Source organism: Calypte anna, chromosome 4B (assembly GCF_003957555.1).
Source record: "Calypte anna isolate BGI_N300 chromosome 4B, bCalAnn1_v1.p, whole genome shotgun sequence".
Lineage (NCBI taxonomy): Eukaryota > Metazoa > Chordata > Aves > Apodiformes > Trochilidae > Calypte > Calypte anna.
Window position 1 is genome coordinate 7,873,423 of NC_044249.1, and position 24,288 is coordinate 7,897,710.

General features: G+C 36.8%; 1 protein-coding gene across 1 annotated transcript in view; it reads left to right on the plus strand.

Annotated features, from left to right (window-relative positions):
• The window catches only part of ARHGAP10 (Rho GTPase activating protein 10), a 140,484-nt gene that overhangs the window by 62,720 nt on the left and 53,476 nt on the right, over window positions 1-24,288 (plus strand). Inside the window, exons 9-16 of the mRNA XM_030450803.1 lie at window positions 594-700; window positions 2,350-2,444; window positions 6,203-6,284; window positions 7,636-7,678; window positions 8,960-9,025; window positions 15,608-15,682; window positions 20,796-20,883; window positions 22,212-22,270. Of these exons, the coding sequence (XP_030306663.1) occupies window positions 594-700; window positions 2,350-2,444; window positions 6,203-6,284; window positions 7,636-7,678; window positions 8,960-9,025; window positions 15,608-15,682; window positions 20,796-20,883; window positions 22,212-22,270 (615 nt within the window). The remainder of the gene's footprint in view (window positions 1-593; window positions 701-2,349; window positions 2,445-6,202; window positions 6,285-7,635; window positions 7,679-8,959; window positions 9,026-15,607; window positions 15,683-20,795; window positions 20,884-22,211; window positions 22,271-24,288) is intronic.

The following is a 24,288-nucleotide window of genomic DNA, read 5'->3' on the forward strand; positions in this document are numbered from 1 at the left end:
CTGGGACAGAGACTTTCAGGAGGGGGAGTTCCTTTGCAGACCTTTTAATAGAAGAGGGGAGATGCAGAGTCAGAATCCAAGTCATAACAGTCAGCTTTATGGTGCAGATCTCAGTGATGCTGAATGCAGTAGGCTGGGCTCTTACCTAAGTGTATTCTGTATAGGGTGGGCACTGACAAATGGCTAGGAGTGAGTTTGGGTTGCAGAAAATGTGACTGGACCTTAATCAGTAGATGATGCAGAGCTTAAATGTAAGCAGGTTAGTTAGTAGTTATTCAGCTTCAGGTTACCAAATGTAAAACTAGGTTTCTGTGTTTTGCTTACAGGGAAAAAATGTTTTGTCCTGTGGTGAGACAAATATAGGTTAATCTTTCCATTTGTCGTTAAGCAGAAATCTGGAAGACTTCATACATCATTTTAAAAATAGTTAAGCACTCAGTAACAATTGAATTGCATTGCATAATGTTCTCAATTCTTACCTTTGTTTTAAATATTTAAGTAGGACTCTTAGGTGTAATTTTGGAAAGCAGGAGAAGAAAACACACAAGCTGGGAAAAACCCCCCATACTAATTAATGCTGCCATTTGGTGTAGGACCTGCTCCCTTTGGTTCCAGTTGGGTGAAGCACTATTGCACATACAGGAAAGAGACAAAGAAGTTCACTATGATCCCATTTGAACACAGATCAGGAGGGAAAGTTGTAAGTATATTTTAAATATCCAGCTCTTATATTTGTGCTGTACCAAAACCAGAGAATGTGTCGGATAAGATATATCAAGTACTTTCCCTCCTTGACACTTTTTTCTTCCCTCATCTAATTCAGTCTGCCATTTAAGGACATTAACCTGAAGTAACAAATGGGTCAATGGTTAAGAAGTGTGTAGACTTGTCAGTTGGCTCCTTTTAGAAGGCAGAACATGGTGCAGATAACACAATGTTTCACCATTTAGAGTCTGGTTTATCCACGAGGCATTTAACTTGTTGAAGTATAAATTGGGAAAATATAATGGTCTTTGACTGGACCATGTAAGAAAGAAATTTCTGATTTACTTTCAGACATGGAAGCATTAGAAGAGGGACTAGAAGAGAAGGCTTTAATAGGGATATAACTTTTACTGACAACTAAATCTATTTTCAGAAATTTTTTATAGCATCTGAAATATTCAAGACCCAAGACTCTGTTGATCTTTAAATGGCTTAAATTCTTATTGAAACAGTTGGGTATTGAGGGCACTTAGCAGCTTCAGAGATGATGCATTCAATGAATGAATGAATATGGACAAGATTTGTTTTGTTGCAAGGAGAAAGGAATAATTTTTGAGCCACTATTCCTGTAAATACAGCACTTTGCTCTATCTTCAAATGTGGTTAGAAAAATCACATTGTTGGAATTTTGTCAGGGTATTATTATCCCTCAGTTTGAGCAGGGAGGAGATCATCTTTCATCATTTTGAGGGCCGTGTATATTTACAGATACACTGAATTAGGGAGAATCATTCAAAAGCTCTGGAAAACCTGCCATACTGAGAATCAGTGGTATTTGGCTTCATTAGTCACCTCAGTACTCATATGAATTCTTTATCCTGGTTTGCTCTAATTTTAAGAAGTAATTTTGTTAATATAGTTTGTGTGTAAACATCTGGCACTCTAAAAGACTTGTGAAGGAAGCCATATTTGCTGCATTAAAAGGTCTCCTATTTTGTAACCCACAATGTGATTACTCCTTCAGTGAGAACTTCCTGTATCTGGAGATGTTGAATAAAACAATAAATAAATAAAATGTGCAGTTCATCCTGATAAAATCTGGTACATCTCATGCAGCATGCACAGAGGAGTTTACTTGATTTTTGAATACTTATTTAGAAATAAGTTATATAGAACTTATATAGAAATAAGTTCCTAGTGTTGGCTGAAGAAAGGACTGATTAGGTAAGAGTTAGCAGATACTAAAGAGCATTTATTTTGTTCTAGTTGCTGTAGCATTAGTTCTTACTATGGGAATTGCTGTGTCTGACATGAAATGGGAGAAGTCTCTTATACTCATTGTGTGCTTAGATTGTAATATGTGCAGAATTGTTGTAGCAAAGCATTTTTTTTTAGTAAAATTACTGTGGTACTTGCTGTAAAGTACCAGCTAAAGTAGACTCAGTATTTTTGCATTTATGTCCTGTAAATGACCATGGAAATTGTGCAGAGACCTGAACAGCAACCATGAACGGATTCTTGCATCAGTTTCCAGTATAGCTTCTGCCATTATTTTAATGTAAATTTGCCTTACTTAATTTGTATAGTTGGCTTACTGAATTTTCCAGTTACTGGGTCAAGAATATGAAAACTTTCTCTTCACAGGGTGATGAGGAACTCTTCATCCTTATGTGTTGTACCAAAAGAAATACAGATACTATAGACAGGCGGTTCTGTTTTGACTTGGAAGCATCAGACAGGTAAGTCTGTGAAAAACCTAGAAAAGACTCAGTACTAGTTAACATTAGTATTACTGTTGTATTTTCTTCGTATGCTCTTTCAGAATTCCAGTGGGAAATAGTCACTGGTGAGCAGGTCAGCACTGCTCTGGTCCTCTGGATTCTACTTCAGTTGTGTGTAGGAGAAGCAGTGAGGATCTAAATTGAAATGGAAACATCTGAGCTCACATAACAGTTCCTCTGACTTTTTAATGCTTGCTTTTATGAGTTGCTGTTACAGTGAAGAAACACGTGTGGAATGGAAGTACATAAAGCTGCAGTGGAAGTCTGTGATCACAGTAACAATTCAGACAGTCATGACACAGGCATGCTTTCCAAAATGCCTTGTTGCTGGAAGTTGTGCTGGATTCTCAGATTGAAAATAAGATCATTGGGACTTTGGGGCTTTTTGTGCCTCATCCAGTGCAACTTGAACATTTTTACCACTGCCTTTTTGAAACACCACAATTCTGTTGATTTATTTGTAAAGAGAAAACTTGCTTGATTTCACTAAAAGGATCTTAAAATATGGTAAAAACTGCTTTTGTCAGCACTGCACTCTTTCTTCATGAAGGTGACAGAGTCCAACTTAATTGGGCACTGCAAATAAATATGGCTGTGGTAATGCTGTGTTATTTTGATGCAGATGGTGTCTGCACATAACAGGACCATATCTAGCACTAAATGTGAACTAGATACATTAATGGACTCTTGCTGTGTTTTTTTTATTTTATTCTGAGCTTTTTTTAACCAATATGTTTACTCCTTACTTTTACCAATTAATTATATCCTAATTATAGAATGTAGTAGGACTTCAAGGGGGTTTTTTTTGTTTTGTTTTGGTGGAGGTTTTTTGTTTGTTTGTTTGTTTGTTTTTTTATTTAAGCCTTCACCTTAAATGCAGTGTGCCCAATGCTGTCAGGCTCCTCTTTCCTGTGATTTCTGGTGGTCTGTAAATGAATCTGTCCCAAGGCTCCCAGGCACTTTCATAGTGTTAGGTCAGAGCCTATGGCTATAGCTTTCCAGGCCAGTCAGACTGCATCTGAAACTTCCCAGCTTGCATGGCAGATGACAAGATGCTCATTACAGCTCAAGTAGCATTTGTCACAAGTCTACAGCATGGTTTGAACTTGGATTATTGATTTGAGGAGGATGTGGGTTAGCTATTCTAACACTGTGTCCCAGTGGAAGGGAAGGGAGTAAAGTTTGAAACTCTTGACATCAGCTCTTTTCGGGTCAGTGGATCCGTCAGTATGAATAACAAATTTCAAACTAAGTCTGAAAAGTTGCTAAAAAAGTAACATGAGAAATGTCAGTCTGTCCCCCTCTGTGTGTCATCTCTGCTCAATGGGGTATCTGGAGTTTGAACAGAGATGGATGGAGAGCAGCCCTTCCTTGATCCTGCAAAACGTTTTTTCATTCTCTTCTCTGGTAAAAGTCAGAAAAATCTCATCCATCTTTCAGTCCCAATATAATAGACACAACTGGTCCACTGTGACCTTGATATCAGACATTTTTCTGTTAATAATATATGTGTGTAGTGCTGAGATGTTCCCATGGAGATTAGTTCTGTGCTGCAGGCCATTAGCTTGTTTCCTTGGTATCAGTTCAGGGCACAGTTATCCCTCAGCTTGTCCAATTTAAAAAATAACATGCAGCTTGATGGCTGGCCATGGGGTTTTCTTTGTTCCTGTGCTATGGAAAGAGGCAAGACAGTAAAATTTTAGAAAGGATCCTTCCTAGTAGCAAGTGTTCAGCCTTTTGCATGACTTAAGAACTGTTTGGAGCTAGCTGAATTTTTACAGATTTTTCTTTTAAATAGAAAGCCACAATGATTCTTTTTCTCTTTACATTCTGATGTTTAATGACTGTAAGCTCTAATGGTGCCAGGATCTGGGCTAATTCTCTGGGAACTGATGTCTTTTCTGTTTTTAGTACTCCATCACCTTTACTTGGAGGTGACAAGTATTAAATACAGAAAAATTTATACCTCAAGAAGATAGCAGAGGTCTTTTGGTATAGTAAAAGACTTTCTTTTGACAAAGAGAAATACTTCTGAATACTTCTGAAATACTACTAACATTTTAATTTTAGATACAAGACAAGGAGGAGTGAAGGCTTTGTCCCCTTCAAAGACAAATAAATAATGTTTCATACAGCATAGACTGAGTTTCATGTATTGTCTCTGGTTTATGCTCTTTATACTTGACCGTTAGAAATTCAGTAAAAAGATGGAAAGTTTGCCCTTGTTTTAGTTTTAACTAGTAAAAGAAAGTAGACAAGAAAAAAAGACAGATCCATATGTGACTTTTTATGGTTGTTTTGTTAGTTTAGCTAACTACCTAATGTATTTTTCTACCAAAGGTTGCATGTTTATGGTGGTAGCAGCTCTGCACTACTATCAGACCAGTTTGCATTGAAAAAAGTGTGATGGTTTGAGAAGCTGCTTTGCTCACTGTTATTACCAATGCCACCATTAATTTTTTTCAGTCATAAAGGTTATTAGTTGGGGAAATGAAGTCAAGGCTTCCCTTACCCTCTTTTGAGACCTCAGTGTCTGTTACTGAGAATAATAAGAGATCCCATTTCTATGGATTAGTTTTCTTCTCAGTTTAACTAATCCAAAAGAAAATGACTTGTTGCATTGCTGCCAGTTTCCTAGGTTGTAGCTGGGGTTCCCTACATTCAGCTGAGTTTGCCAGGGGGGGTGTGCATGGCTTGTCCTCACATGTCTGAAAAGAGATTTTGAGCAGGAGATATTTGTATCTGTAGAGTTTTACACTGAAATTAAATTCAGTGGTTTGATAAAATTCATGGCAAGGTGAAAACAAAATAGGAATATCTCGACGTGTAAAAATATGGCCATGGTATAGACTTTTAGAGTTTTAAGTATAATTGAGATTTGTGCTGGTGCTCTCTGGGTTCTTGTTTTTAGATAACATTTTCCCCTACAGCTATTTTTGCTACTTGAAGATAGATTTATAAACAGAAGAGAGAGAGCATGTTACGAATTAGTTCTCTATTTCTATCCATCCCTATATAATGAAATTTACAGATTTGCCAAAAGTATTGGCAGGCTGAATATAATGATTTTTTTTAATTGGCAGAAAAATAATTACCCTAATAACCTGTTTTGCTTTTAACTCTCCTTGATTGTACAGCATGCCGAATCACAAAATTACTCTTATTAGTTTTCTATTATATAAACACAAAAGTAGATTTATTTTAATCTCTCTTCACTAATCCCTGTGTTCTATAAATTGTCCATTCTTGCTTTTTAGGGGAGTTTTGTAATGAGACACTGCATTGAGGCTTGATTATTTTTTATAACATATTGAGCAGAAAACTGTAGTAATTGTCTCTGCTCTAAGGCTGAATACATCCCATCAAATAAATTGACAAAAGCACAGCAACACGAGAGCAAGTTTATTTAGACTTCAGTAAACTTGGTGATTTCCAGCAAGTGTTGAAATCAACAGGCTATTAGCAATGAGCAATTTCAAATAGCTAGTTTGCAGATTGCATTCACTTTCCTTTTTCTTCCCCATTCTTGCTGTTTCCTATTGTGTGTATCAGTTCTGTACCTTTTCATCTAAAGATGAGTACTGTCTGGTCATTAAGAAAAAACAACAACCCTGACTTCCGGGACAATGGTCCTCTGTTTATAGCTGGAAGTAGAGTTTCACAAACCCTTTTTAGTTGCTAGTTGCAGTTAATCTGTTTGGTTGGTCCATTTGCAGGCCTGGAGTTCCTGTGACCATGCAGGCATTTTCTGAGGAAGACAGAAAGCTGTGGATGGAAGCCTTGGATGGAAAAGAAGCTGTAAGCATCATGATTTTATATTCCTAACAGAGAAATTGTCTCATCTCCTGCTTCCTGATCCCATTTATACTTTAATAAGTTGGGACTGTGTAGTTTGCAAAGTTATAGGTTGAATGAAGAAAGAATAAAGTGAAATAAAATCGAGGAGAGATGAGGAATTTGATAAGGCTCAAAGTAGATAACTGCTAATGCTGATGTATTTTTCATTGTAATGACAGCATCAGTTTTTATAAATGGTTTCCCATCACAGTGATGGTACTGGTATTCTAGAAGATGTCTAATATAAGCATGTCCACTTAGTCTTATGCTGACATACTGCATTCTAGTAGCAAGACTTGTGTGCTTGTGTGAGTTTGTTAAAGGGTTAGTTATATGGTTATATTTAAAAAAAAATTTTAAAAATTCTTATCAATCAGAAAAAAGTTGTACTTTAATTTCCCTAATTACTGATTCACATCAGGAAATAAGTGAACTCTGGAGAGACCTTGTAGTGGCCTTTCAGTACCTGAAGGAGCTTCAGGAAGGCTGGGAAGGGACACTTTACAAGGGCATGTAGTGATAAGACAAGGCATAATGGCTTTAAATGGGAACAGAGAAGATTAAAGTTACATACTAAGAAGAAATTCTTGCCTGTGAGGGTGGTGAGACACTGGCACAGGTTGGCCCAGGGAAGCTGTGGCTGCCCCATCCCTGGCAGTGTCTCAGGCTATTGGGATGGGGCTGGGAGCAACCTGGGCTGGTGGGAGGTGTCCCTGCCCATGCAGGGGGTTGGAACTGGATGAGCTTTAAGGTCCCTTCCAACCCAAATCATCCTATGAGTCTATGAACTGCAGAACTGAAACACACTGCAGACTATTCTTGCAATCATAGCTATTATATTTGGCCAAAAATAAGTTGGCTGCTGGGGATTTCAGTAGTGGGCTTGAATGTCATAATTATTATAAGAATTGTACTTTGTCTGTAGAGGTGCTTGTTACCATCAGAGGTGTTTGTTACCATCACATGTTGCCTGAGCTGGGCTTCCCAGTAAGCTTAAAATTTCTGGGAATACTGAGCTGGGATGTAACTCCCAAAATTCAGAAAAGCAGTTCAGAGTGGTCTGAGGAACTTGAACTGTGGGAAATTAACCTGCAGAGAAACATAGGATTTCTCCTTAAAAAGTGCAACTGTCTACTTTCTGAGTGAGCAGGACCAGAGGTCCATACTATTAGAGCTGCTGCAGTTAGATGTGATATGTTCTAGTTGTAAACAGCTGTATTTTTACTTACTGGGCATTAAGACTGGGGTGTCCTTATTTCTGGTTTTGTAAAAGTCTTTAAAATAATTTGTCTCTTTACTCTTTTTGCACTAGCTGTTCATCAATTTGAATAAAGCAAATACAAAACGAGAGGGAAGTAAGTATTTAAATTACTATTAAAGATGATTTCTTGTTAACATTTTACAACTGAGAAAGGCAAAGGTAGATTTTTTCCTATGGATCCAGAATTATTTTTAATCTAGGTTTCTGAATCTACTTTGTGGATTTTGAAATCAATGGGGTTTCCCAATAACACAGTTCAGTATGCAGGTAAGAACCGTAGGACTGGACTGTAGGACTGGACATATGCTAGAGAAACAGTCTAGTTTTGCCAGTTTACTTCATGCTTGAAATTAACTCAAAAAGGGTTAATTTGTATGTAAATGCATCACAGTTTCTTAATCCATATTGTGTATACATATCTGTTAGAATTCATCAGTGTAGTTTTAAAAGCAATCGCAGCTGAACGTAAAGGTCAACAAAAATCCTGGATACATGTTTTTAAAATGTGAACTACAGTATGGGTGTAGAGGAGATGACTTTCCTTAAATGACATTAGCTTCCTTCTGGTAGCAAACTCTGTGAGTGAAAACAATTATCCTTATTGCATTATCAGGCCATTTATACTTGCAGTTTCTTTTATTAAATTGTTGGTTAAAGCTGGGTCCTGGGTGTTATTAATAGAACTTTTTCCACAGATTATTATTTTTGTGGTGTAAGACCAGATCCCCAGGAGCAAGAATGCCAGATGTGTGGGGGCAGGGCAGTTTTGCAGTATCAGCTTTTAAAAGAAGTTTTGATGGGAAGGAAAAGAATAAAGTAGGAAGAGCAAAGGAATGCTGGAGCTCAGCTGTGGTGCTGTTAATGCATCTGCTTTTCTGTAGTCAGATCATTAACTGCTGTGAAATGATTTACATGTGTCCTGTACCAGTACTGTGGGAATTTCCTTGGCTTAGGCTGGGACTCAGTAAAAGCCCTGCTGTTGATGATTATGTTTTTCATCATGAATACTTCCTTGTCCCATTTGGTTAACTCTCTCAGATGTTGTCAGTGTTGCAGTGAGTACTGTTAAATTCCATTTTGCATTTGCCAACATATGTACCTAATCAGAGATCCCATTTTTCAAAGGCTGCTGTGAACAGATTCAGTGAAGCTACTACCACCAGGATGAGTCTTTACTTGGGCTAGGCAGGGTTTTGAAGGAGGAGAGGGGAATTTCTCTAGGAAAGGTGTTCCAGAATATTTACTGTTTGCCTGAGAAGTCCTAGCTGTATTATACATATATCCCTGTACAGTCCAGCTGTATTTTTCAGTGAAAGACATCATTGTCATGGTGCTTAAAACTTCTCAAACATTTTTTTTTTTGGTTTCCTTCTAGGTGCACAATTGGATAAGATAGGGTTCACCATCATCAAAAAGTGCATCAGTGCTGTTGAAACACGAGGTAATGATCAACACAACCTGTTTGGGGAGGGGGTGAAGCACTTAAGCTCTTTGAGGAAGGCCCTTGGCATCTACTCTCCTGTAGCTCTGTGGGGAAGTCTTAACATGGTAGATGTTCCACTGGTTACACAGACCAGGGCAGAAGTTTCTTTCTGTCCAGTCCCAGCCTTTTATGTGTGGCTTTTCCTCAAGCAATGTGTTTTTGAGAGGTGCTTTGAAGGGCATAATAGCACCTCTTATGGCAAAGGAAGCCAGTGTTTGTGTGCAACAACTGAGGAAAAAATCCCATAACTGTTTCTTGTAGGCAATTCCTATGCCTTATCTTTGCTGTTGGAACAGGCTAATTAATTTTTTTTTTAATTTATGAACTTTGAATTCAACTTTTCTGCTTAATCAGCACAGAAGAACAGGAGCTGAGCAGGCAAAGTGAATAGCAAAAAATATTGAAGTACTTTTGGCGGAGGTAGTTTCATGCCAGAAACAAGGATGCTGTCAGGCCTGACTTGCATATACTCATTGTTGTGCCTCTAAAACTGGCAACAGAAGAGAAGGGTCAGTATGCAGATACTGTTCAAGAGGTATTTGGGATTATGAATGCAATGAGGCTCTGTGTAACCTGGACACTGGATAATATCAGCTTTTGGTACTGCTGCCACTTGATGAGACATCAATCCTTGGATGGACATTCAGAAATATGAGCTGAGCAGCCACCCTGAGGCTCAGTGTGTTATATATGGGATTGTGTGGAGACCCTGTGTGTTTGGTTCTGTTGTTTTTTGGTTTTTTTAAGATGAAGAGATGAAAATAGGTAATTGTTTACAGTGTATTTCTTAGTTTGTTAAAAGAGATATTGAAATTTTTCTGTGGGAATTTTGTTTTTCTCCTAAATTCTTGACCTTCCTTCCTCCTCCCAAAGGGGAGATTTATGATTTTTCAGTAGTATTGTATTTTTTTCTAGAGTTTTAGCATTGCACAGGGAAGAATATTTGTATCTGTCTTTGTATCACAACCCAGTTTAAGGTAGCTGTACAGAAATATGGGCAAGTCATAATTCCTGTCATAATAGAGTCCTACAAGCAGTGTCTTCCATGTATGCACTTACTATACAATAGTATTAGCAAGTCTCAGCAGCCTTTGTTACACTGAGAACTTAGCATTCAAACAGCAAGCAGTATCTAAAATCCTTATTTTCTTGGACTTTTTTTGTATCAGTCTTGTCTGATGCATTAAAGATGTTATTCCAGATTAGACCATATTCTATCTGGTGTTATTTTTCTTCAGTCTGTTCTTTGAATAATTTTTCAAATAAGGTCTGCCTGTCTCATCGCTTAAAAAATTTTAGTTACTGGCATTTACTATCTGAATATTTCATCTGGGAAACACTGCAGATAAAGCTTCCATCCCACAGATTAGTTGCCATCATTGCAAAGCCCTGCTTTGGTGAAGGATGGATCTTCTCTTTGCACTGGATGAGACAGACTTCATGAAAAGTGTAACATGGTCATGTAATGAAACTCTGCTGTGGACCCACACCATCCTGACTGTTTACCTTACAGTATTTTAGGAGTCATGCTTACATGTCAGCAATGTGGAGTACACTGTATTATCTCTTGGAGCTTTTAAATTGTTTTCTTCAAATAGTTTTTGTTTCGTTTGTTTGTTTGGTTATTTCCTTTCTTTGGTACCCTGCAAGGAAAGTGAACCAAGAACATAACTGTGGAAAAAAGTGTTCACACTTTTTTCATGAAGTGGCTGTTTGGAAAAATGGGTTAGATATGGGATTTCTTCTCATGGCTGTTCATACATAGGTTAAACTGAGTGGTAATTAAAGTCTGCTCTGCTCTTTATGCCTACGTTTAGGGGCAGGGAAGAAGGTGCACCTACCCAATATTGTTGTTCAAGACAGGTGATCAGCTTGCATGGATTAGAAACATGTCCCCAAAGTGGGAGCTGCTCTGAAGCATTCTTGGAAGAGAATTAAAATTACCAACTCTAGCTGTAGTATTTTTTATCTTTAGAGACAGTGCATCTTCACTGCCCATTGTACACAGCCTTTGTAAGTCAGAGTGCTTTGTAGCTAATAATGCCAATGGAAATGACTTCTATATTAATTTTGTTTCGGGAAGTACTTAAAAAATAAAAAAAACCCACAACAATATATAATTTATATATATATATTTATATATATATACTTATATATATATATATATAAATATTGCAAATATTTATTTTCTCAGAATTTAGGTGAGGTACTGCTTTCCAGAGGAATTTAGCTCTGTTTCAATAAACTTGGATCATCCATTGCATTTCAGGCAGTTCTGAATTTCTGTTTGTCAGTACTGAATTTAACATCAACTGCATTTAAAAAAAAAAATTCCAAATCCTAACAAACAAAACCCTGACTTCATCCATGAGACTAACTAATGAATTCTTAGAACATCAGTTTCTGTTTGCTGCAAAACCTGCAGAACCTTCTGCTGTCTGCTAAGCTAAACAAATGGATGGCCAGGAGAACATTCAGTTGTTTGCCTCAGACAGGTTCAGTCAAATAGTTGCATGATGAAGAAAATCCACAGATTTTTTAGGTATACTTGTTCTTAAAACAATTTTTACTTTATTTTTTTAACTTTAATGATAACACATCAAAAGCAAGTTGTGTTCGGCAGAAGAAAACAGGACAGATGCCTCTTCAGAGACTGTGCTTGTGTGCCATGTTTTTATCTCTTTTAATCATAATGGGTGTGAGGATGGCGTGGGTGGAAAGAGAGGACAGTCTAGTGTGGGTGGAAACTGAGATTAGACTTGTCATGTCATAGCAGAAAAAGTCTGGTATTCAGAGAGAGAAGAGCATAACAGAGGTATTGAGCATAAACTTGTCAATGGCTGAATATTTTTTTCTCAGTTACATTCCTTTTTATAAAGCCAAGAAGGAAATTATTTGCTCTGAATGATTAGAAGGATCAAAGGTAATGTCTTGGTTAAAATGCATATATGCTTCTGATTTGATATTGCATTGTAAGACATTGGCTCTGCTTTACCTGATAGGAGACACTGAGATGCACATCAACAGATGCAGCTTATCTCTTATGTACTGACACGGTGCTGATTGCATGTGCACCAGGATTTTGTCTCTGAGAGAGCATCTGGGGATTCTATTGGAGTATTTTATTTATAATTCAGAGAATAACACAATGGGGCAAAAGTTTAAAGAAACATCAAAGAGCTCTTTGCTCCTGTAGTAAACATGCTGTGAGTGTATTTGTATGCAAGAAGCTGGTTCTGTCTTCTGTGAAGATGTGGTAGGTGAGTGTTTGCCAGAGCAGTGTTTTGCTTTCTAAACTACCGGAGCTGCTAAGCTGAGCTGCAGAGAGAGATGGCAGCATTGAGCTGTCTGTCCAGCCTGACTGCTCATCAGGAAGCAAGATGGTGAGGAGGAAGTGGAAAACCTTTTCACGTAATTTAAAAAAAAAAAAAAAAAAAAAAAAAAAATTAAAATCTGGCATTACCTTGAATTGAGAGTGTCACTTGTACAACTGTTTCTGTACTGGAGAGTTAGGTATAACAAGTTGTATTTGCAGCTATATTGCTAGTCCGTGTCAGACCATGTATGATGCCAGCCCCAAAGTAAACTTGCCTACGTACCTTGCTTACAGTATAAACAGTATAACATTAAACAGCTTTACATTTACAGTATAAATTACTGCTTAACTTCCAACACCAAGCATGTTTCACTAAAGGTGTACCTACGCCAAATTCTTGAATCAGCCAGCCAAACATCTTGAGATAATGTAAATATGAAGGCAATTCTGCCCCAGGGCTTTACTTTTCTAAGTTGCCAATAGGTTCTGGTTGAGCCGGCAGACACAGCGTCTGAACCCTTCAGCATCTCAGTCGGTGGGAAAGCTCAAGCTCTTCCTTCCAGTGAGTCAGCTTGTCAATTGTGTGCTGTAAAAGCCAAGTGTTATCAGTCTCGGGTGTGCTGAAGATCTGAAATGTGCAGATGAAATCAGATCCGCTGCTGTTTCAAACTGAATGTTTTAAATAAAACATCATTTGAAAGTATGTTTAAAGGTATCATTTAGAACTATGTTGAAATATTAATTCCTCTTTGCACTTCTTGATGTCTGCTTGCAATTAGCTGTGCTTTTTCCAGGTTGATGAATTTGAAACGGATCAATTATCTGATAATTACTCTCACAGACTCATGATTATTGCTGAAGAATTGTCTTTTTTTCAATACTGCAGTAATTTCAGAGACTTTTGCATATCATGTCAGTTCTAATATTCAGCAGTAGTTTCTGTAGTTTGACCTTAATTATATTTAAGCCTGTAAATGTATGTTTGAGATCATTGCACAGTTTTGTTCTTCCTGATTTTAATGTTAGAAGCAGGGGAACTCACGAAGCAATTTCTGAGATAAGCAAAAGAAGCTGAGCTGCATTCGACTGGAATAGTGTTTCTCCAGCTTTTTACCTTTATTGTATACAGTACAGGAGGGTTGTTCTAGAGACATTGTATTAAAAAATGTGTGATGCATTTTGGCAGAGCATTAAAAGCTTGGTGTTACTTTTGTAATGGAATTTTCCCAGACACCTCTGAGAAATTTTGAAGTAAAAATAATTGCTTCTCTCAGGACAAATTCCTCATTCATCCTTGTTTGGAGTGAATAAAAGACTAAGTTTTTTTATTTATTTATTTGAGTTGGCAGTCATTAAGCGGTGTGTAGCATGCCATATCACACAGTTCTGGTGATCATTATAAAACTTGGTTGGATTCGTATTTTGAGAGGAACTCTGGCTACGTGGCTATTTTTAGCAATTCTTCCTTTTGCACACAGCTACAGTGTGACCGTAGTCCAGAGTTGTGGTTTTTGGTGTTGGCAGATGCAGCACTGGAGATCTGGCTTATTCTGTTGAGTCTACCCTGAGCATGACATCTGGGTTAGGACTCAGCATCACTGCAGTGGTACCTGTAAAGAGAAGGATCAGTTTTGCCCAGGTGGAGCAACAGAGAGCAGCAGCAATGGTGTAGCCTGTGGGTTTTGCTCTTGAACAGAGGATGGAGCAGTACAGGAGAGACAGGGAGGAGCTCAGCAGTCCCTCAAAACCATAAAATGGCCAAGGAGGCTGCAGAGTATGTGAGGAACAGGAGGGGGAGAGAAGAAGGAAAAGCTGCAGAAAGGCTATGCAGGAGGAGGAGGAGGAGGTAGAGAATATGAAGTTGTCCTCATTGGAAATAAATTGCTGTGTATTATGGTGGCATCTGACAATAATTCATTACAAGGCTAATAATTTTTAAATACTTCATCTAATATTTATTTAGCAAGACAGTTTTTCTCATATGACTGGTTTTAATTTTCTTTCTTGGAGTTGGAAGAGTTTTATATGGATTCTGGGAATTTTCCACAAGTCTTCCTTTGTTGAAGGATATTTTGAATAGGAATAGCACATAATCTGTTATTTGAAAAGATTTCCTTGGAGTAGAAACACAGGTATTTGGTGGCATTGTTACTCTTCAGGGCCACTGTGGGTATAGAAGTGGTGGGTATATATATATATATATATAAATATATATATATGGTGGTGTATATAGATGACTGCTTATTATGTGGCCTCTCAATCATCTGTGTCAGCTTCAGTACTGCAATATTTTGCCTCCCACCCTATGGGCTCTGAAACAATGCAGCAAATAAAAACATACCTTATGTTGCCCTTTTCCTTCTCTGCTCCTTCTCTCCCTCACATTTTCTTTCAAGTTACGTTCATAGTTTTGTTTCTGTGGAGATAAAACTGCATGTGGTAAAGGAAGGAAAAAGCAGGGAAAGAAAAGAGAGAAGTGAATGTGAGAGGATGGGAATGCACAGAGTAATGACAGGAAAGTGGCCCAGTGTCCATGTGAAAGGAGAGAAGGGGACTGAAAATATGCCAGTTATAGCTACTCTATTCATCCCAAACAAAACCAGAAGTACTGATTTCAGTGACTTGTGGTGGTGTCCCTGGACTTAACTCATATGTGGACCACAGTGAGTTGGAATGAAGCCTCATATCTTAAATGAGAAGCCTTTACAAACTTGAAAAAGCATTGGTTGTGAGGACTGGGAATAGGCTCAAGAGGTATTTTTTTAAAATTTATTTTATTTTTACTTTTTTATTTTATCCAAACTCTTGTTGACAGCTATGTATTTAGAAAAAAAGGAAAATTAAGTTTATTATGCTTACTTTAGCATTTGTTAGCTCAGTTTTTGTATAACTAGAATGTAGATGCTAATGTCCCAAAATGTCATTTGAAAAATCTGGAAATCGTAGGCAATTTTTCAGGCAAGAGTTTGCCCCTGTTGTTTCTACTTCCAGCTTCTGAAGAGGAATCGAGGTACATGAAATCTGTATCAAAACCAAACATGAACTTCAGACAGAAAAAAAGGATTCTTGCAATACTTTAATTGTGATGTTGTTCTTATGACTGTGTTAATACTATATAGTCTGTCTGTATTTGAGAAGAATTTGTTGCCTCAGGAAAAGTTATAATACTAAATTTGACTGTGGTTTATCTACCTTTTTTTTTTTCTTCTCTTTTTGCATAATAGGTATAAATGACCAAGGATTGTACAGAGTTGTGGGGGTGAGTTCAAAGGTCCAGAGACTTCTGAGTTTGTTGATGGGTATGCCTCTATTTTACAATAATTTTTTACAATATTTTATTCCCTGCTGTTTTACTGTCAATATTTATTTTTAAAACTGTCTGCCTGCAGTTGTTCTTTATATTTAATTTCCTTTAGTCCATGCAAATAATCCCCATATCATTATACGTTCCTCTGGTTTAGCAAGACTAAGAGTAAACTCAGACAACCTCCGTGTGACATGTAGGAGCAAATCATGGGCTTTGTACAAGTCTGGTGTAAGAGGGATTAAAGCATCCTAAAATGAAGAGTCTGATCAGAAAATTCAAACTACCAAATTCAAGAAATTTTATAGCTTATTCCTTTATTGTTTGAAGTTTCCACCTTTCTTTTCCCTTCTCTAAGATGCACAGATGTACACACCCATGATGTCTTTAGTTAATCACAGTGCAAAATACAATATTTCATTTAAGCTTGCTGGTTTGAGAGGAGGAATATGATATAAGTATTAATAATAGCTACGTGCCAAGGCGGGAGACAGATGGAGAAAGGATTTGTTTTTATAAACTTAGTAGTATAGCTCTTATATGTGGATAACATCTTGGACTCTCTTATACCTAGCTAGCCATTTGTCACTTTTAAGATTTTTTTGATTCATAAAATTCTCAGAAACTTTTTTCCACCTGTTTCTTTCTGGAAAATTTTGATGCATCTTCAATCCCAGTGACTGTAGTTCCCTTGTCACTCCTCTGTCACTAAGGGAAGGGGGAATTAAAAAAAAAAAAATTGGCACCTGGATGAAATCTCTTATCTGCCTGCTACCTCTCACCAAAGTAGTAGCCATGACTGCAAGATGTGCTATGTTTCCCAGTTTCTTGTCCTGAGAACTGACAGTACATGCAGTCAGACAAGACCACTGGGATTAGTTCATTTTTATAGAGCTTCCAAACCTGTCACTTGACAGCAAAGGTCTGATTCTCAGGGATTCATTGGTATGCAAAGAAGCTTGTTTGCAGTTTGCACCAGGCTCTTCTCCAGAACCATGCATGCTCCATCTGTGCTGATAACACAGTGTTCTTTGGCACTGCAAACTGGAGGAAGCCAGAAAGTGAATTCATTTCATTACCCCAGACATTATGTGAATGACAAAGCGCTTTTATATTATATGCTGCTGTCAGTTCAGTGCCACCTGTAAGACTTTTTCTTTTCCTTCCTTTATTTTTTCAAACAGGCTGTCTCTTCAGAAATGATAAGACATCAGGCTTGAGGACCTCTGTGTCATATCAATCTGTCATAATGACCTTGCTAAATATTAATTTATGATATCCTACTTTAATCAATATTAACAGCACCCTGTTTTCCATTAGTGCACACAAATCTGCCTCTATCTTTAAAGTATTGTAACAAAAGACTCTTTTTAGAAATACGAACTGAGATTAATAAAAATGACTGATCTGTAACAGGTTCTCATGGCTGTTTCTCTCTGTTGGATTTAGCTTCAATAAACAATAACCATCTTTAGCCATTGACCATAGGAATAATGATGTGTTATCACTCATGAGTGTCTCAATTAAATGAATTTGATACCATAAGATGTTTTTCAGCTTTGTTCTTACTGGCTTAGCTTGGGCAGGAAGGTCTGGCAGGCAAATTTTTCTCTTTGCCGTTAGTGGTATCCAAATTAAATAGACTCAGGTTGCCAGTGGTTCAGTAGCAGCTGGAAGAGTTTACTGGGTATTCCAGCATCTGCCTTTAGTTATTTTTTAGAAATTAGAAACATTTTTTGTCATTTTGTCATCCCAAGATTTATATATTTATTTGAAGTAGGAGGAATACAGTGGTATCAAGACAAAGCAAAATACTGAACAGAAAAAAAAGTTAGGGTACAAGCAGGTGGTGCTCTTTTTCAGATGCTTTGTTGAAAGCAATCCTATCTGTACTCTTTATCTGTCTGTCCTCAGGGAAGAATAAAGAGGGTTTCTTTTTGATATACAGTGGTATAGAGAATTTAAAATGACTGATTAATCTTTAATCCTTTGTCTCGGGATATACTCTTAGATATCCTTTTTATATGAAAGATCTTTTTGGAATCATAAAATCCTCATATTAACTTTCTGTATTTTAAAATGTTTGATAAAATTTCAAAGTATTTTAAGCTACCTGTCATTGACCATGAGATTCACAGTCTGAAAGGCCCAAAGTGCAAAAAAGTCTTCCAAATGGTAACCAGGGACATAATAGCATAAAGTTTTCCTTTTCAGAATATTTTCTATAAAATTTAGGAAAGACATTGTGTTGGGGTAGTATTAGAAGACCAATACATGTTTTCTAATGCACAGATTTTCATCTTCAGTATTAAAATCTAGTGAAATTGTCTTCCATAAAGTGAAGCTCAGCAACTAAATGCACAATTCTGCTTATAAAGAAAGATGGTTAATTTACAACTAATCCCTGAAGTTACGTGTTACTGGTGCTGGGCTACAGTGATCTTTTTGTGGCAATAGTTGTCTAAATTTAAGTGGGGCATTTGTAAGGAAAACAGATAATACATTTAAAGGGAAAATGTTAAATTAATTTGATATCTAATTGTAAACAGGAATTCTGATGTGGGAATCCGTTATTGTCAGGGGGTTCAGTTCAGTTCAGTTAGGGCCAATTTCTATTTTGTCTGTGATCCACCTTATGGATCTGATGTGGTTCATTTCATACAAGCTTCCAAGATAGATTTGGTAAAAGCTACTACCTAGGTCAGCTTTTATACAGACTTTTATACAGAGTCTTTCTCATGGTGAAGTGACTGCTAAGGACTTGGAGTTTCTGCCGATGAGTTCAGTTTGGTTTTTGATGCTGCTTGGCATGAATAACGCCAGACATTACATGTTGTAGAAGAACATTTTTAGGTACTTCTGCCTTTTCAAAACCAGCAGCTTTCAAAACAATCACACTGACTTCCTTGTTACTTTATCTGTAATAAATTTCAGTCTGCATACACTCCTACTGTGGGCACATTGCATATGAAAGCAGAGAGAGTCTCCACCTAACGTAGTTGAGTGAACTGGACTGTTTATAAACTCTGGCTCCTTTATTGTCAGAAAGAGATGCCTGAAACTTAGAGCTGATCTGTCAAAAGCTGTTCCATAAATCTGCATGGTTATTTTTATATCCGTTCAGTTGCCATTCAGTGCACAGTAACAAGTAGCATGGAAACCAGTCGAGTAATTTTTGAAATCCCAGTAGAAATTCCAGTTCTGGTAATGGCCTGGGTTGTTTGAGGCAGGGGGAAAAATGGAGTGAGGACAGCCAAATGTATGGGATGGTTGGACACAGACCTATGGAGGGCAACTATGGTACCTCCACAGTCAAACTAGGGTTGATTGGGTTGGTAGCAGGGCCAAATTTTTTTGTTGGTTGTGTTAGTTCAGTTTTTTTTTCCTTCCCCTAAGAGATAATTAAATATTTCAGCAATGCTTTCTATTTTTTATTTTAAGAGGCTTGCTTTGGAATTCAGACACTTGCTATTTTCCTCTCCAAATTCATCAACAAATTTCACATAATGCATCCTTTGGCTGTAAAGGATGTTGATGATTATGAAGCAGTTATTTAAAAACTGGATAATACATAGTGGTTTGGTGACAAAATCCCTACAGTTTTCACTAGTTTCTGATGTGATGGTAGTTTCTCTTTAATTCAGTAGAAGTGTTCTCTTCTCAAAGAAAGGGAATCTGAACACAGAAACAGCTAGCAGGCTAAAAAGAATCAAAAAGAAACTATTTCCTGAGACAGCTGAGTATTTTGGTTAGTGGTTGGCTAGTAACGATTTCATAGAAAATGTTATCTGACTTGTATTTTAAAATGAGATTTAAATAATTGATATAATGAGGGAGAATATTCAGTTAGATAAATAATTGCTTGGCACAGCCTTTGGAACAGAATTATTTAGTCCCAGTAAAAAGACTGCACCTTTAATCAGGGATCCTAATTTGATTTTTTAAACGTGTCTGTCATTTGTCTGACACACAAAGTAATAAATGGATTCTGAGTTGTATGAACTGATCAACACGTAATCTGTGTCAGTGTCCTGGTTTGTCATTTATTGCCAGCCCAACATTCAACCATGACTTGAGCTGCTGCTGGAGTTCCCTGTAGTGACTGACAGAGAGATGGAGCAGTAGTAACAGAAGCTCAAACACTTCAAGTTACCAAATAGCTTGGTCTGGTTTGGCCATACACGTGTGATCTTCTTGTGTCAGCTATTTATTGTGTCATGTTTTGAGGCCAAACCAATTTTTTTTTTTTTTTGGTTGAAAAACATTCCCGTGTGCTGTGTTGTTTTCTGCAAAGAAAAGCTTTCACCTGATGGGTCATTCCCATGACCATATGACCATTCAGTTTGATCAACCATACAATTTGACAAAGTTGTAACATTTATCATGTTATAAGACTCTACCAAGTAACCTGGTAGAAGATAAAAGGAGTTTTGTGAACCTGACAAATGATCAAGCAAGCAGGCACTTTTTCCATTTGGCTAAAACTGATCAAGGGAAACACTCAGGGCATCCTGTACAGGTAACTTATTGATAGAAAAGAGTCCTTTTTCTACTTCGGAAGCATCTTTTAAAGGTTTTCATATAGTCAGGAGGGTCATATAGCATTTTGTTACCCATTTTCCTCAGCAGTCCAAAATAACAGTTTACAAGCAAAACTGTGGAGAGAATTTAAAGAGATTTCTTGGTGTACTTGCATTTTAAATAATGAAAGAGGAAAGTTGTGCTTAGTGGGTCTTTTTTCTAAATGTTTTTTGTACATCTTTCTGTGTTGGTGTACATCTTCCTGCTTAATTAAAGGTGTGAAAATCCCGATTGCTATGGAGATTGTACTTCATTAAAGTGATTTTATCTTTCATGAAAGAAAAAAATTAGCAATAATTTGCTAATTATAAATATTTTTAAAAACAAAATATGCAAATAGAGTGGATAAAGAGGTTGGGATATTAAATTTTCTTAGCATTAACTAATAGTAATAAGAACATACTACTTCTGTGTTCATGTGAATAAATATATAATGGTTAAATTTAATGTGTTGCTGCTCATGTAGCACAAACTGCTTTAGAATTTCCTTTTTTTATGCCCCTCTTCTCTTTCTGGTTATTTTCTAGATGCAAAAACCTGCAATGAAGTTGACCTGGAAAACTCTGTAGATTGGGAAGTGAAGACAATTACCAGTGCTATGAAGCAATATCTGCGGTAAACCTCTCTCTCTCTCTCTCTCTCTCTCTCTCTTCTCTCTCTCTCTCTCTCTCTCATTTATTTATTTTTCAGACTATGAATTCTGTATTCTAAGTCTCCTTTGCATTTTATTAGGATACATTACTTCTCCCATATTTTGGAACATAGGTTCATTCTTTGCAAACACCATCTTTGCTGTTGTCTGGGGGAAGAAGAATCATCTAACACTTATACTCACGTTCATATGATACAAGCTCCAAAACATTTTTATGATCAATAAGTAAGGATTTCTCTGGTTCAGACACCTGAATTGTCAATAAACTTGATGTGAGTTGTTACTGAAAGTCGGCTAAGACTGTTAAAAGCATTTTTTGCCTTTTTGTGTTTCAGTGCAAAAGGAAAAGGGAAAAGCTTATGAAATGGTTAATGTTTTCCTCTTTCCCCTCTGGTCCTTGCTCTAGTGCAATAGTAATGGTATTTTGAGTGTTAAGAGTAAGAATTTATGATGTGTTTATTGTTCAAATGCCTTGGCCAATTTCTTATCAAGAACACAGAACCTAGAACTTTTGCATTCTCACAGTATAAAACAAATTCTGTGGTTTTAATCAGCTGGTTTTATTAAATGAAATATTACTGTAACCACGATCAAAGAATGCTGAAGAACTATTCTCATGATAAAGCCTCTCTTATGGAGCATAGAAAAGAATAATATTAATGAAACAAAAGTAGGAAAGAAAAAAAAAACCACATGATGAACTATCCCCCCACATGAAGTATTCCCCACTTGCAGTATTTCCTGTCTGAGTGTTTACTCCAGCATTTCATAAGCATCATCAAAGTCAACTTAATAAATGAAGGTTTAACTCTGATGCTTTAACTCAGATTTCCATTTTTCAGTACATTTTTAATTGATGACTAAGATTTTCAATTTTTCCATCTGAAATGCTTTAGAAGTCTGATTTGCGGATGGCTCCTGTTCAGCAAACTGAACTGTTTTAGGGCCTTATTTCTAAGTAAGGCACCAACTTGTGAATCTTTGTATTTTAAAAACACTAATGAAGAATTAATTAGTATATGCATACACTCTTCATCTGAGAAACAGTCTCGGTGTTGTGATTTGGAAAGGTGCCTTATGGCAGCAAAGCCAACAGACATGCTTACTGAAAGCATCACTTCAGCTTGGGGGAGATGAATTAATGTATTTAGTCTTATTTTTCTGATAGTACTGAATTTGCTATTTGAACATAGTTGAATTCAAGATTGTACTACTGAATGTTAAAAAAAGGTGTGTAAATACAGATATAAAGGAATATATCTGAATTTATTATGTCATCCTTGTTTTACAGAAGCCTTCCAGAGCCACTGATGACATACGAATTGCATGGAGAATTCATCATTCCTGCCAGTAAATATGACTTTTCTTTTAGTATTGTTATGGCCTTAGGAGCACAGTGCAAATGGAGTTTCAGAAACATTCTTCAAGCCAGTGAAGCTCTAGGAATGGAAAATACTAAAAGTTTAAAAAAATTGTAGGTTTTAACCAGTTTCCAGTGTTGACATATGACATGACTATTGACAAACAAGCCTGTGATTGACTTAGCAATCTCAATCTTTATTTCCGTGGAAAAACTTTTGGACATATACTGTAAACATTCAGTGTCACTATCTTAATTGCATAAAGGAAACATCTACTGAGATTGTGATTTTTTTTTTTTTTAATTTTCCACTTATAAAGAGTATGAAGCTTATGTGAAAGAAACCATGCTAACTCAGGCTTACTTGAATCCTTAAAGCAAAGCTGACCCTTGTTTTCAGTGCCTTGTTAGCTCTGTTTCCAGACTGACTTGAACGTGCATCAGATATTAGAAGAAAAGAGCAGACCTGATTACACTGAGGCAGTTCAATTGCAGACTTGGAGAAGACAACACCTTTTGTAGTTCAGCTGTATGGTATCTAATGCACATGGAATTTTTTTTGGAAGAGGATGGCGGGAAACTGTGTAAGAAAGTTTTTGGCAAAGTATCAAACAGATATTTAGCTGATTTTCTTTCCAGCCTGTAGCGTTTCTGGCAAACTGTGGAAAGCAAAATTAGAATAAACATTTGAGACAATTGCTTTATCTTCTTTGGATTGCTGTAGTGACTTTCCAGGTCTGCAGAATGTGTTTGCTTGTGGTCCTTAATTCAAAATGAGAATTAGCCCATGAAACTGAATGCCAAAACACATCTTAGAGGCCAAAGACTTAAACAGAGAAATGCAACACACTTACCTAGGTGGTGAGTCTGCCCACTTGTATTGGAAAGTGTTAAAATAATTTCCTGACCTAAGAGGTTTGGCCAGCAGTTTCTCACTTTGTTTTTCTTCCTCTATTTTATAATCTCTTGTTTTAATAAAAGAATTCAGTTGAATTCACATGTTTTTAATTGTACAGTGTTCGTAAGAGGTAAACAACGTTGTGGAGAGTTGATTCTATGTTGTAGGGAGGGAGATTTAATCAGCATTGCAGATCTGAGTTACAGTATACTTAAAAATAGGTAGCCAGTGTTGTTTCCTCTGGTGGCTATAAAAAACCCAAGGAATATCCTTTTCTCTGTAACTATTGTGGAGGCGGGGGGAACCAAAATTAAAAGGTTCTCCTTTCATTTTTCTTGTCTTTATCAAGGTAGATTGAAACTATATAAGCCTTGATTGCATCTTGTGATGAAGTTGCTTGGGTCTGTGATTTGACATACATTTGACATACATGTAAAGTAGTCTTGCTTTAAAGAAAGCTTCTAATTTTCTGGTTGTCTGAATTTTGATCAGCTGACTAGATGCTAAAATGTTTTGCATTTTTGTAGCCTTTTTTCTTGCAAGCTGTGCAGGGGTGTTCTCTGCAAAAGAATAAAAACCCAGCCCTAAAATCTGTAGCAACATGCAAAGAAGAAAAATACCCAAAATCTGTAGCAGTATACACTGAGAAATGCAGTGGTATTTTATATGAAACACATTTAACAATAAAAATTGCCTTGAGAGTAAAATGGGACCTGAGGAGTCGTCTTGGTGTCCAGACTTCATGCATTCTGAGTAGGTTCTAAATTTTTCTCTGTGTACCTTGTACTAAGTATCATTATGCACAAGATAAACACATCAGCTCCTCTCATTGTAACCACAACTGACTTGTAATTTTGTAATTTAATACAGCTTTGGCCAACAGGAAGAAGGGACTATTTTAATCTTTTACATATTCTTGTTTGCATCTGTGTACCAGTGAAACGTGGGGGCCAACATTTTTCAGTTTGACACTTGACAGAGAAAAAGACATAGATTACTTTTACTTTATTTCTGTACTATACTAGAGAGGGATGCTGTTGTTATTCAAGCACTTTATTGAAGTAATCTCAGTAGGTTTTTTTTACATGATTATTTTTCTGTCTTCAGAGT